This window comes from Magnolia sinica, chromosome 6 (assembly GCF_029962835.1).
Source record: "Magnolia sinica isolate HGM2019 chromosome 6, MsV1, whole genome shotgun sequence".
In the NCBI taxonomy this organism is placed as follows: domain Eukaryota; kingdom Viridiplantae; phylum Streptophyta; class Magnoliopsida; order Magnoliales; family Magnoliaceae; genus Magnolia; species Magnolia sinica.
This window is the reverse complement of record NC_080578.1, coordinates 97393688-97409694: the sequence shown is the minus strand read 5'-3', so window position 1 is coordinate 97409694 and position 16007 is coordinate 97393688. Positions and strand designations below refer to the sequence as shown.

At 35.3% G+C, this 16007-nt stretch overlaps 1 protein-coding gene across 1 annotated transcript; it reads left to right on the top strand.

The window, feature by feature from the left end:
* Positions 1-10032: 10032 nt before the first annotated feature.
* Positions 10033-12633, top strand: LOC131249763 (disease resistance protein SUMM2-like). The gene has a single exon (XM_058250527.1). It carries the CDS (start codon positions 10033-10035, stop codon positions 12631-12633), a length of 2601 nt encoding a protein of 866 aa, XP_058106510.1.
* The last annotated feature ends 3374 nt before the right edge of the window (positions 12634-16007 follow it).

Below are 16007 nucleotides of genomic sequence, written 5' to 3'. Positions count from 1 at the left end.
TTATAACTTTTCCACCATTATTTTCGACACGAAATTCTCATCACTCCTGACATCGATGATCATATTGTAGACTTTTTTGTATGCAGTGCACCTTGTTCGAAAGATGTTGTCTCGCTGTAATTCTATATCTACCTTTGGCATGTATAACGACTTCCTCATAATCGAAGTGGTGGCCTGTGATTTACCATCATCTGATGGTGTTTTGTAGAAATTGGGGTTGTGTCGTATAGCGGCCACAGGCGGTTGAGCATCACTTTGAGCTCGGGGCGGAATTAGCACATTCGTAATATGGTTGAAGGTTGCCTGCAGCCCTTGCATGGTCAACTGACTCTCCCGGTAGAAAGCTTCCGTTCTTTCCAAAAGATAACGAATCCCTAGATCACTGTCCACAGGATTTTGATTCATACCTTCATTATTTGTCATCGGCCCGAGGGAAATCCTTGCTTTGATACCAATTGACGCAGGGATGAACGTGATGAGAATAACTACTCCGAATCCATGGAGCTTCTCCGGACTCCTCACAGAGACTTCTCGAATCCACGAGGAAAGAAAGCAGAAAATAGAAATAAATTCTAATAAATTCAAAATTGATTAATTGATCATTAATAATTGTCTAATGTGTCTCCTTACATCATTAATATAGAAAAAAATAAACGAAAATTTGTAATTACCAAAAATAGCAAAATTCTAACTCTAATAAAAATCCTAATTCTAATAAAACTCTTCTAAGGCATAATTTCTAAAAATAAAAATTACAAATAAACTTTCTCTAAAAGAGTCTTAGTATAACTAAAAATAATTTCTAAAAGGAAAGAAAATCTAAAACTCTAACAATATTTAAAAAATCGGAATTATTAAAAATAGTAAAATTTTTCTAAAAATTCGTTTTTGAGCTAAAAGCGCACATTTTCTAACGAAACGAACAGATGTGACCCACTATGTGGGTCGGTTCACCTCGGACGGCCTGTTTTAGTAAAGATTGATAGGTTGTACGCCCCATAACGATACTCGGATAAAAAATTATGATCAATTTACGGTCCATCTTCTTTTGGCCCAACCATGCTGGGAATGTATCTGTGACACGTTCTACGTCAGCCTTGTTCAATAGTTTACTTGAGTTTTGGATCGAGTTGATTTTTGGGATGAAATAAATGGCCACGACATGCAATGTACCAACATTGGTTAGTTGTAACTAACCGAAGAAGTCAACATATCAGCAGGAGAATTCAAAGAACTATCTTTCTTCCCAGCAAGAATTTTAACGGCACCCTCGTTCCACACATAAAAATCATCTTCCTATTTAAAAACGAGGGTTACAGCTCGTCTGTCTCATAAGAGTTCATTTGTTTTCTTCTATCTTTCATGCCCGTTCGTACTATCTCTGACCATCTCCGTCCTACGCAATTCAATTTTCTTTCTTAAAGCCTTCAAATAAAGACTTCAGCTTGGTAAATCTTACTTTCTTTTTTTAGCTAGTTTGTTTGTTTTTTACTTATAACAGCTTGCATTTTAGGGCTTATCGACAGGAAAAATGCCGGGATATTGACTGCCCACCATTGAAAACTTCCCAAGGCTCACTGAGATGTATGTATCTGATCAGATCTCAGTCAGAGGTGGACCTCACCTAACCTAACAGAAGGGATCTGGACATCCAACCTGTTGATAAGGTCACACAGACCTAGGTGAAGGGAAAACATAAATATCAGCTTGATCTGAAACTTCTGTGGACCCAACAAGCTTTCAATGATAGGCATTCAATCACTACTGTTTCTTATGGTGCGGTCCAACTGTCATACACATATGTTTCATTTTTGGGTCCATTGCCTAAAATGAGATGGAAAAAATGGATGGACGGTATGGATCACACACATACATAAAGGTTAGCCCCTTTGAATCTTCTGCAGCCCACCCTTCATAACGGGTATAATCAATGAAAACGGAAGGGAGATAGGGCAAAGTGGACGGAAGCGGATTGCGTAGTGAGTTACTCACTACGTTTAGCGTACCAAGTAAACTCTGTGAGGTCCAACATGATTTATATATTTTATCCCCTCCTTCCATCCATTTTTCTAGATAATTTTATAGCTTGAGACTAAAAATAAGATATATCCACTATTTAAATGGATCACACCACATGAAAGAGTTAAATTGAATGTCTACCGTTGAAAACTTCTTGGGGGCCACAGAAGTTTTAATCAAGCTTATATTTTTATTTTTATTTTCCCTTCATCCATGTCTGAATGATCTTTTGAACAGGTTGGATGACAAATAAACAGCACTGTGGGGCCTAGAAAGGGTTCAACGGTGGAAATCATTATCCCCACCGTTTCCAGTGGTATGATCCACTTAATCTTTGGATATGCTTCAATTTTAGGCTCAACCACTTAAATTAGATGGAAAAACTGATAGACGGCGTGGATAGACCACATACATTCAAGCTGGGCCCAAATGAGTTTACTCAGTATGATAAGAGCCTACCGAGTAACTCAGTATGCTATCCGATTTCAAAGTGGACTTTTTGATGCATTAGGATTTAGGGGCGCTTTTTTTCTGTTGGCAAATCACCCAGAGTCAAAATGAGCCGTAATTGAAAATGATAGTTGGGTTTATTTAATGACTTCAAAGGCGTTTTTTTGGTGATAGGACATGGTTACAGATAAAAAGTAGGTAGATGGTTGTTAATTGTTAAATCTTCCTAATCCATCTATTGCCGTTTGGACGGATAACATTAGGTGTTTAGACACCATGATGGTTAGGTATCTCAAAAATCAGACGAATCCAGCCATGAGGTGGGCTACATCAATGGGAACGATGAAAAATTACCTACAATCCATCCAAATCTTAAATTGTCTCAACTCACACGATGCTTAGATTGACATGATTTTTAGGGTCTCCCGTATTCATGGCCTGGCATAACTTTTGGATGGGTTAGATGCCATACAGATATCATGTGGACCCCATTGCTTGATCACGAGGAACTTCCCATGAGGTCGAGCTGTGTGGGCCCCACCATGATGTTTGTCGAACATCAACACTGGGGGAGGGGGTGTTTTGTGGGGTCGTGGGCCCCACCATGATGTTTGTCGAACATCAACACCGTGCATTTGATGGCTCCCCTTTAAATTATCAGATATCCCAAAAAATAGCTATATATGGAACTCAGGTGGGCCATACCATCTAAAATCATGTTAAGACATGCGTAAAACATATAAAAGCACTTGGTGGGGCCCAAATGAAATTTGGATGCGTCTGAAATTGTTTGACCCCTCATCCAAGTGGGACACACATAATGGATGGGCTTGATTTGTGAACCACATATCTATGAGCCCAACAAATGATTATGAATGTTTTAATGGGAGGGTAACCCCTCTCAACTTTTATAGGTGGTGTGGCCCACACAAGTCATGGATTGAATTGATTTTTAAGCTCGAGCCCCACCATGGAATGGTGCATCTAATTGATGGAGTAGATGTTCGACATGCATCACGGTGGGGCCTCATAAGGTCGATCGCATAGAACATTTTCCTATATATACTATAAGGTCGACTTCCAGCTGTGTGGCACCAGCTTGATATGTGTCGAACAATATAACCGTGCGGTGCCTTTGGACTTACTTTACATAAGCTACTTATGCCCAGAGTAACTTATCTGATTTCCAATATAAGTGCTTATTCTTAACTTTGTTTGGCCCACCCTTGACAATCAACATCCAACGGGTATAGACCCAACCTTTGATGTGGAGCTTCTTGCCCCCATCTTCATTGTGCACCGTCCATCATGTGGGACCTACCTTCAATGTGGATCATCCACCTTGCAAGGCCTGACTTCAATGTTCGTATCCATAATACGAGGCCCATCTACGATATGAGCCATCTATCATATGCACCCACCTCTTCTGTAGACCATCCATCACGCAGGGCCCAACTTCAAAGTGGACTGTCCATCAAGCCGGGCCAGCCTTGGATGTGGGTCATTCATTATTAGGAGCCAACATTCGGTGTGAATTGTCCTCATATCGGGCCCACCTTGACATGGGTCATCTATCATGTGGGGCTTACCTTTAATATCCATTGCTCATCACATGAAGACCACCTTTGATTTGCACCGTCCATCATGTGGGCCCCACATTGGATGTAGGTCATCCATCATTCAAGGCCCACCTTGGATGTAGGTCATTAATCATCAAAACCTTTGATGTAGACCGTCCATTATGTGGGGCCCACGTTGATGTGGGTCATGCATCATGTGGGCCCACCATCAAAATAAATTGTCCATTGTGTGGGGCCCACCTTCAATGTCCATTGGCCATTATGTGGAGCCTACCTTTAGTGTGGAGTGTCCATCATGTGTCCCCACCTTCAATGTGGGCTATCCATTATGTGAGGCCCACCTTAAATGTGTACCATTCATCATTAGGAGCGGACCTTTAATATCAATCGTCCATTATGTGAGGCCCACCTTCAATTTTATTGTCCATCATGTGGGGCCATCTTCAAATCCACCACCCACCATATGGAGCTAGCCCATCTTTGATATGTACCGGCCATCATGTCAGCCCCACTTTCAATGTTGGTCATCCATCATGTGGGCCACTTTGGATGTGGGTCATTCATCTTTTGGGCTTACCTTTAATGTGCACAATCCTTTATGTGGGCTCACCTTGATGTGGGTCATCCACAATGTGGGGCCCACTTTAATGTGGATCGTCCATCGTGTGGGCACCAACTTTGATGTGGACAACTCATCATGTGGGGCCTTCTTTGATATGGACCATCCATGACATGGAGAGAGAGAGAGAGAGAGAGAGAGAGGTAAAAATAAAAATAAAAATAAAAAAAGGAAGAAGAAGAAGAAGTAGAAGAAGAATTATGTAACCTTCATCACATAATTTACTTATACAATAGTGTTACCAAATTAATTTAACTTAAAAACATAATTTATGAACTCAATATAAGTTAAAAAGTTACCTATTTTATTAATTAATATAAGTTAAAAAAGTTACTTATTGGGTAGTATCGAAACGAGCCCTTTAAGTCTTATTTTTGTCATGGTAGCCCTTGAAATGTGTTCGGGGTTCAGTGGACTATTTGTACAGCTTTTTGAGCTACCTAAGTTATGGGATGCAACTAGAAGCACTATTACTTATAGTGCTCTAAGAAGATTAAGAGCATGCCTCGTTAAGTTTTATTCCTAATACTAATACAACTAGCTTGGTCAACTCCAAACTTGACCAGGCTAACTCTAATATGATAAAATTTCTATTTAGTTCTCAATATTTCATATCTCATGACCTTATAAAATAATATGTAATGATTTATGTCATGCCTCAAAATTCAGGTACGACATCAGAGTACCCAAGTAAGGTTACTCAAGACATGAATTTTGATAACATGATTTATATTAATTTGATTTTCATCACATTATACACTTTCATTTAATTTAAATAATGTCCACACGCAAACTAAATGAAGAATCACTACTACATCATAGTTAATTATTAGGATCTTTGCTCATGGCTAAATGGTAGTCCCGATGGGTTTTAACATTGAGGTCATGGGTTCGAGTACTCATGTGGTATGCATGGGCATGAGGGGGTGTGTGTGTAAAATAAATAATCAAATTTAATTTAATCAAATAAACATTCAATTCACGTAATTTCTACTTAATTACACTATGAACTCTAAAATTTTAAACTAAGTCCTAATAAATGAGAAGAAATCTAATAATAAAGGCCCACCCAGTCATAGTACTCTAACTCTACATTTGAAACATTACTTTGGATGGGGTGGGATTACACGCTCAATGGGATCACTTCTTTATTGGAATTTGAAAATTTCATATTATCTCAATTTATATAAACAAATGAAATGTGTGAATTAAATTTTAGAGATTCAAGTAATATGAATTAAAGTACAAGAATTGAAAAGATGCTATGAATGCAATACTCTTTTTTTTTTTTCCATAAATTTTCATAAACAATTACTTAAACAAATATCATCTTTAATTTACAATATCGTGCATAATGTATGGCCACGTTGCATCAAATATTATTTCTTACAACACCGTATACAGTGAATGACCTCATTGCATTAACGCTTACCCACCAATACCTTATGGTGAAGAACACATTTATACATTATCTAGTTAAAATATTGCTTTGGTTGTATCTCTAACATACGTCTACATTCACACTTGCACTCATACGTCATATACATATATAGAAGATTTCAACAAATCTAGTCCATTCTAAGGTCTTGCACCTAAGGGACATAATCACCTACTTATTAATTTTAAGGTCTTCCATACAAGGGACACGATCACCTTACTCATTGGCTTTAGGGACTTTAATCCAATGGACACAATCGCCTTACCTTTTTAAGCCTTTTAGGAATATCTACCTAATAGCATACCTAGATTCAAGTGTCAATTCACAATGAAAATAAATGTACATATGCCATAAATAACGATCCAACAAACTTTAGTTCTCTTATATAATACCAAGACTTCCTCAACTTAAATTTTAGACATCCTTACTATTCTTAAAGATGTTTTTAATTTTCTTCAGGTACTAATAATTAACATTACTCAATTTCTCAAAAATGCTAAATAATACTAAATTTTAATTTCTACTTAATATCCTATAAATAATTAAAAATCTTAAATTTAATAGTTTTATTTGATCCAGAAATCTAAAATTTATTGAGACTTAATAAATTTTATTTATTAATATTTAAGAATAATTCAATTTAAATTCTAACTCCAATTAAATCATATTTCAATTTAAATCATATTTGTCAATAATTTTTCAATATTTTAAAAAAATAATAATAAATCATATTACCACTAACTTAACAAAAATTTATTTTTAATTCATTAAATTATAAATTTTAGAAATTTAATTAAATTACCATATAAACTTAACAAATTAATTTTCGAACATTCTAACATTAAGTCTAAAATTTACAAATTGATATAAACCAAGTATTTCTACAATTGAAGAATTTAAATCATATTTACATTTAAACTTTGACAAAATTAATTTAAATCAATCAATAAAAATTAATGCAAAAATGAAATCTAATTAATAACAAGATATATTAATTTACAACAATAAATTTACAATGGTCCGAATGCATTGATTTAAAAGTAATTACTTGTAATAAAATTAATTTAAATTATTAAAATTTTAAAATTCCAGAACTAAATTAAAATTAAAATTTATAATTATTTTAAAATTTTAATTAGATTATCGTCTTAAAAAAATCTAAATTCAGTAATTTAGTAATTAATCTAGGTTATAATCTAAACTAAATAAAATTTAATTTTTAATAATTTGAATATTAAATCATGATTATAATCTGAACTAAACATATTTAATTCAAAACATATTTTAAAAATATTTCAAAAAATCAATAAATAGTTTTAAAATTTTCAAATTGGAAAAGGATCACCCGTATCAATAATTTTATAAATAATTTAATATAATTGTAATTTAAAACTGTGATTACAATTCAGTTAAGTTTTAAACGTTAAGGCTTAACATAAAAAACTAAATAATTAAGATGATCTAAAATTAATTTGAGTAATACCATTATTAAATTCTAAAATAAAATAACATAAATAGAAAACTGAAAATTTTAAATTTTGGATTGAAATCACCTACCTTTCCAAAAGCTTCATAATTTTTTTTTATTTTTCTTCTTCTCTCTTTTTTATCTCTTCTTCTTCTTCTTCGTCTCTCTCTCTCTCTCTCTCTCTCTCTCTCTCTCTCTCTCTCTACTTTTCATGGCGTAAACACAACCACCACCCTATTTATAATTTAAAAAAATCCCACCATCCCTACTTCAAATATGTGGTTAGACACATGTGAAGTAAACTTCAAATGACAATCTAAGTAGGTTACATCACCCACTAGAGGCAAACCTCACTCCTAAAATCTATGAACTTCAGTAATGGCTACACGTGTGTATAACGTAATGCTTGTGGTGTGTGTGTATAAAGTAATGATTGTGGTGTATAGCAGTGTTTGTGCACGGTGCTCACGTGTAGGTAGCATGTATATGGATGTAAGCATGCAATCATGTACGTATAATGGACGACTAATTATGTGGCTGGGTTGAAGGACCGAATGGATGGATATATTTGGGCGGCGGATGGATTTTGAGGGTGAGTTGAAAAGTTTTATGGAAGATATTGCTAGATTGGTGTATGAATTTAATGGTTGCATGATGTTAGTTTATATTAACGGATGGGTGATCAACTGATCTTGTAATAGAAGTTGGACAGTTGGTAATGGTTAAGTTATGATGGACAGTCTAGCCCTAGGATGTTTCAACAGTGGATTCTACTCTTTTATGTCATTTGGCCCACTAGAAGTTTGGGTCAACTAATGTTTTTAGGACCATGCTCTAAAATGAGACGAAAAAATTTAAATGAACAGGGCAGATTTCACACCAACATCAAAGTGTGCTCCACTATGTATAGGCATCCCCGGTGTGGTGGGGTTATTACAACAGGCTCACAATCTAGGATGTAAGGTTGGTTGCCATGGGAAGCGGATTGGGACCTCGTGGTATGTTGACGTCACCAAATTTTGTGGTCCCACCATAATGTATGTACTATATCTACACTATTCATTTATTTTTTTGAGATATCATTTTAGGCCATTAACCCAAAAATGAGATGGATTCATATATTAGGCAAACAACAGCACATGAAGCAGTGGGGATTGAACACCTCCCCTTGAAAACTTCTCAGGGCCCAAAAGTTTTGGATCAAGCTGATATTTGTGTTTTCCTTTGTTTAGGTTGGATGGCAAATAAACATCTTGGTGGGCCCCAAGAAGGTTTCAACAGTGGGTTTCATTGTCCCCGCTGCTCCACCTTAGGTTTGGATCTGCTTTATTTTTCGGTTCATGCCCTAGAATGACCTTGAAAAATGGATGGACGGTGTAGATATGGCACAAATCATGGTAGGTACCACAGAATTTTGTGATGTCAGCACACATGAAGGTCAGTAGTGGACACAATCCACTTCCATTGTTGTACAATCCTAACCCCGACTACACGTGGAGCTCAACTTGATGTTTATTAGAAATCCACTTTGTCCATCTGCTTTTCCGGCTCATTTTAGGGCAAACACGTAGATCCAAAGATTAACACGGGCCCCACTAGCCTCAAGATGTTTCAACGATGGAGTTCAATCTCCACTGTTTGATGTCATTTGGCACACTCGAGCTTTGGAGCAGCCATATTATTATTATTATTATTATTTTGAAAAAATGAGGTACGACTCTCTTATTACTAACCCAGGGTAAAAGCTTGAAAAATATAGACAAGAGAAGCAAGCCCTAAAATGGTATAAGAAAATGGGATAGATGAGAAAAACTAGCTAGCCTCATTTTTTTTGGCCTATGCCCTAAATAGGGCATGGGATTAAAAAATAAAATAAAATAGATGAACGGGGTGGATTTGTTAGCATCCTACAACCCCACGAATATTGTTTCAACGGTGGGTGTTTAATTCCCAATATTACTTGTTATTTTGGCCCACATGAGCTTGGGATCAATTTCATTTTTGGGCCCATGTCCTAACATGAGATGGTAAAAAAGATGAACCGGATGGATTTCTCACTAACATCAAGGTAGGCCTCACTATATTTAGGCAAGCCAGGCACTGTGCATTTTTTGGTTAGGAGAAATGATATATATATATATATATTAATGACTAAGGGCATTCGCATCTTTTAAAAAATGCAGTATTACCAATCAAGCATTGCAAGGGCCATGGATAACAGTGAAAAAGTGAGGCGGAGTTTTGGAAAGAGTTTAAAAGCAAACTTTTATTTGGAAATTGCCCAAAACATAGGCGGACATCTAACATTGTCTCTAATTATAAATATAAAAATTTGTGATTATTAAATATCCAGTCTAAATTGGATCGAGTCTCCGAGTTGACATAGCCCAAATGGACATCTAGTCAGGCTCGAAAATTTTTAATTTTACATTTCTAAGTTGTTGTTGTAGGAGTGGCTATGGACTTCATCTTGGAGATTGCCAAGACAGCATGGGCTGAATTCAACTACTCTAGAAGCCTGGAAGACAATCTTGTTGTTCTGAAAACCGAAATGCAAGAGTTGAGTAGCCGGCAGTCTGATATAAAGAATGCACTGAACACAGTGGAAGTAATGCAAGCAAAGAAGCCGAAAGGAGAGGTGAGTTTATGGCTGGAAAATGTGGAAAAAATTACAAGAGAAGTGACTAAGATAGAAGAGGATTCTAGGAAAGCAATGACATATTTCTCGCTCTCGCGCTTGGCACTAGGAAAGCTTGTCGTAGAGAAGATTGAAGAGGTGGTGAAGCTTAAGGAGAAAGGTCCCAAATCAGAAGGGTTACTTGCTGATCTATTACCCGAAAGTGGAAGTATGCCCATGGTGAAACTTGTAGGTGGAATGACAGCTGAAAAAAATTTGCAACGGATTTGGGAATCCCTGATGGATGATGAGATCAGAATAATCGGTGTCCATGGTATGGGGGGAGTGGGCAAGACGACCATCATGACTCACATCTATAATAGAATAAAGAGTTCGGGACTATTTGGCATAGCCATTTGGGTGACGGTGTCTAATGATTCTAATATTAGAAGATTGCAAAATGGTATTGCACGAGAAATAGGATTGGAACTTTCTAATGAAGACAATGAAATGAGAAGGTCAATGAAATTATTTGAGGCTTTGAAGCGTAGGGGGAAGTTCGTTATCATCTTAGATGATATGTGGAAACCATTTCCACTGGAAAAGGTAGGGATTCCCGAGGGCAATGCATACAAAATAGTATTGACCACTCGATCAAAAAATGTGTGCCGAGGCATGCAATGTCAAAAAAAGTTTGAAGTGAAGGTTCTTTCGAGAGAAGAAGCATGGGAATTGTTCAAGGCAAGGCTTGGGGCTAATATGGTGCTTTCTCTGGAGGTAGAACGGATTGCAAATCTTGTGACTGAAGAATGTGGTGGTTTGGCACTTGGAATCATCACAGTAGCAGGTGCAATGAGGGAAAAGGATGACATTAGAGAATGGAGAAATGCATTAGAGGAGTTAAAATGCTCAACGATGGAGATAGAAGGCATGGATGATCAAGTTTTTCCAATTCTGAAATTTAGTTATGATCGGCTAAAATCTGAGAGGATTCGATCTTGTTTCTTATATTGTGCTTTGTTTCCAGAGGACTATGTACTCCACGAAAAAGTGTTGATAAAGTATTGGATAGTAGATGGATTGATAGATGATATGGGAGACTGGGAAAAGGAACAAGACAAAGGCCATACAATATTGAATGGACTGATAGATGTATGTATGTTGGTAAGGAAGTACGAAGGTTGTATAGTAATGCATGATTTAATAAGAGATTTGGGCATTGGAATTATAAGGAAGAGCCATCGGTTTGTGGTCAAAGCTGGGATGGGGATAAGGGGATCAATTGGTGGAGAAGAATTTACCGAAGAGATTGAAAAAATCTCATTAATGAGAAACGAAATTGAAATGCTTTCAGGCCAACCCAACTGCCCAAAACTCACCACATTGTTGTTGCAAGAGAACCCTCTCTCAAGCAACATTTCTCATGAGTTCTTCAATCGCATGAACAGCCTCAGAGTTCTCGACCTCTCTAACACTGGTATCGAGTATCTGCCAGAATCAGTTTCCAACTTGGAGAACTTGCATATACTCTTACTAAATGGTTGTAAGAGGTTAAGGGAGGTACCTTCCTTAGCAAAGCAAAAGCGTCTAAGGCTTTTGGACCTCTCTCATACTGGCATCAAAGAAGTGCCACATGGGACAGAATGTTTAATTCACCTCAATGAGCTTCATGTTTCATCTGCTGAAGAGTGGGTTGCTTGTAATTCCTTACTGCTTCCTGATAGTATTGTCATGTTGACTATGCAGAGATGCGAACTGTCAAGCTTATGCTGCCTGTCTCGCTTGCAACACTTACGGACATGTAACATCCAGTTTTGTAGCATGAAGTGGTTGTTGCCGATAGGAGACGACATCACCATAATGTCTTTACTGTCAATAGAGTCTCTGTTTCTAATGGATCTTCCGAATTTTAGGGGTCTATGTGAAAGAGTCTTGCTGCCTGGCTCATTTGCATGCCTTAAACTCCTAGAAATCCGCAAATGCCCTGTATTGAAGAATCTCATGTCACTTGAATTGTTTCGGCACCTTCAATGCCTTGAATACATCAGTATTACACGATGCATTGAGATGGAGGAGGTGATAGGAGGAGAAGAAGCTATGGTTGAAGGAGGTGATAACAACAATACCATCCTACTTCCAAACTTGAAGGAGTTGTATTTGGGAAATTTATGGAAATTGGAAAGCGTTTGTAAGCCGGTACTCATTTGCCCTTCCCTTATTAATATTGCTATAATGAGTTGTCATCGGCTGAAGAAGATCCCTCTTTCCTTGGGTAACTCAACATCTTATGTGGTTGGAAATGTCGTAGGAAGCAAAGATTGGTGGGATGCGTTGGAGTGGGATGATCCCAACACCAAATCACTCCTCCAACCTTTTTTCAAAGAAGGACATGGAATGAAAAGAAAAGCACAAGATGTTGCTTCGACGTCGTCACGGCAGTGAGGATCTCCTCGTTAATTTGGAATTTGGCTTTGTATGCTTTTTTATTTATCTATTTCATCTTTTATATTTCAAGTATATGTAGTTGAAGAATGTAATATTAGTGAGAATGTCTTATGTTCTTCTTCATCTTCTGCTTTCTCTATGGAAGTTTACCAGTACAAAACTCAGGTGCACATAATTTTACATTGTTCCCAATGATGTGGCTCATTTGATTTTTTTATTGCTTTGATCTCTTGAATGTACAATGAAAACAAGGGTTATCACCCGATGGATGGATTAGATTTTACATGCTACCATAGATCCCAAAGAGCTTTAAGTGTTCTCAGACCACCATTTGAGCGGAATCGCTCCATGAATTATATAAGTGGGGCCATGGTTTAGTAATCCAAACTGTTGCTACCATGGATCCCGACATGGATGGACATGTATTCAAAAATCACATAGCTGGAGAGATATCGAGTTATCTTGTCTGAATGTGAACTGTTGTTTTCCCTTTTTGCCTGACCTTTTAGTTATTAGCCACCTATTTATAGGCTAGGACGTTGCTGACTGATGGAGTTTTGATAGACAATGAGATGGGAAGTGACTATTGTAACCTATTTTTGTCTATCCAAAGCTGATAGGAATCTGAAATGTGGCATTATACGAGAAATTGGAAGCAGATAAAAAGATCTTCAAAGATTTAGAAAGCTTTTTTGCAGGATTAGAGCCAACGCAAATCTAGTGATACATATCAGTAGATGGTTAACGAAGTATTGTGGTCTATGTATAAGAAATGTGGTCGAGCTGTCACTATGCCAAAATTGCGAATTTGTCCATCGCAAAAAAGTCTTAGTTTAAACTAAATGTCCGTTGCATGCTTCCTTTAATGGATTATGGCGGTTAGAAGTGGTGGGATTTAACGACGGAACAATCTGTCGCTAAAATGACGTTTATGACGGACTTGATCCGTCGCATGCCGCCCAAAAAACTCAACATTTAGCGACGGATTTTATTTGCTTTTGCGACAGCTCGTGGTCCATCATGAATTGACTTTAGCCCCTTCCACTTGTAACGTAGTTGTTGTTAAGGCTGCATTGAAGTAGTGCCTTTTTTTTTAAGATCTACTGAAGTACCAAAGGTGAAGCATTTTTTTTTTTTTGGTAAACGTTTGTGTAAATTTATGTTTTATTGTAGTCTAGGAAGTTTGTTTTTAATATAATTTCAGTTATTTAATTGTATTTATTTGTATCCAAGTTTCTTTTTCAATAAATTGATTGAATGCCTCATTTTTATATTAATTGAGTGGAAATTATTAATAAATATATTCTGTTTTAAAATTGATATTTTAATGTTTTTCAATATCACATGAAAAATCCCATTGTACATCTTTAGTATTTTATTAGAAATCGACATTTTAGAAAATGAAGTTTGAATAAAAATTGAGATTTTGTTAAATAAATGACATTTTAAAAAAGAAAAATGAAAAGTTTAAAATAATTATGATTTTGAAAAAAAAAGTTGAGAAGTCTTTAAATTTTTATTTTTTTAAAAAAAATAACATGTTTGAGAAAATTTGAGATTTTGAAAAAAAAAAAAAAACTGTGATTTAATAAAAATCTAGATTTCGAAAAAAAAAATTACAAGTTTGAATAAAATTGATAATTTTGAAAAAAAAAATGATATTTTGAAAAAGAAGATCGAAAAAAAAATTGTGGGAATTTTGACAACTTTGAAAAAATAATTTTTTTTAAAAATGAGATTTTGTATTTTGAAAAAACATTGAAAAGTTTGATAAGAATAGACATGTTAAAAAAAAAAATTTACATTTTAAAAAAGGAAAATGGAGAAGTTCGAAAGAAAAGAAATTTTGAAGAAAAATGAGATAAATCAAGATTTTGACAAAAAAAAAAATAATGATTTAAAAAACAACTAGATTTTGATAAAATATTTGTCATTTTGAAAAAAGAAATTTGAAAACAAAATGGTACTTCTGAAAAATAAATTTGGCATCGTGAAATTTTGAGAAGTTTGAATAAATTGTTATGTTTGAATATAAAAAATAGATTTTGGAAAAAAAAAATTGAGATTTTGAAAAAAAAAATTAAAAAGATTTATAACAAAAATGATATTTTGTTAAAAAATTTGAAAAAAAAAAAAGATTAAAAAAAATGGACATTTTGATAGAAAATTGACATTTTGAAAAAGAAATTTATGTAGTTAATTTTTTTTTCTAATGATTTAAAAAACACTGAGATTTTGAGAAAAATGTAATATTTTGAAATTTTAAATTGATAAGTTTAAAAAAATGTGATTTTGAAAGAAAAAGTTCAAAGGTTTGGAAAAAAAATGACAATGTTTGAGAAAATTTGAGATTTTGAAAATTTTTGAGATTAAAAAAATGAGATTTTGAAAAACAAAGTGGTAAAGTTAGGAAAAAAAATTGAGATGTTGAAAAACTGATATTATAACCCAAGTATAAAAGAAACATTATTACAAGAATAACTTATAATGATGAGATTGATCAAATTCTATGATCAGGCCATCCTAAAGTTGATTTGAACAGTCAGATATGTTTGGAATGTGCTAAGTAGGATTGAGAACAAAATTCAGCCTAATCTAACATGAAACGAATTAGATCCATCCAAAACACTTTAAATGGGTATGATTAGTTTGTCTATATATAAATGAATTTTATGAACAGATGAACCAGATTGATATGCATAAAATACATCAATTTGGCTCACACGGTTATCTATCACTATTTCTATTAGTATGGCCCACTTATGATTTGGAGCTTCACAATTTTTAGGATCATTTCCTAAAATAAGAAGTAAAACATATTGACGACGGTATGGATTTACAAAACTACATCAAAGTGGGCCCTATACGGTTACGCAACACGCACTAAGGGAGACTGGATTAGGTGCGGCTCAGACCTCACCTAGCACAGTGCAGCCCTGACTGTGGGGCCCACCTTGATGATGTGTTGTATATCCACGGCGTCCATCTGTTTCACCAGCCCATTTTTGGGAGGGGTATCAAAAATTGTGTAAATTTAATTCTTAGGTGGACTACACCACCAGAAAGAGTGGTAATAAATTGTCTCATTATTAAAAATTACAAAGGGCCGTCGTAAGGTTTTAATAGTGTTTATTTGCAATCCAGCTTGTTAATAATGTCAAGACTATTTGGATGAAGGGAAGTTACAAAGATCAAATTGATCCAAAACTTTTGTGGCCTGCGAAAGGCTTTTAATGGTTATTCATCACTGTTTTGATTGGTATGGCTCACTTGAGATTTAGATCTTCTTATGATTTGGAATCACATACTAAAATATGATGGAAAAACACATGTATAGTGTGGATATACAGAAAACACATCAAATGTGTTCG

What these genes read in the sequence shown, in the direction of transcription:
- LOC131249763 (XM_058250527.1), top strand. Translation starts at nt 10,033, where the DNA reads ATGGACTTCATCTTGGAGATTGCCAAGACAGCATGGGCTGAATTCAAC.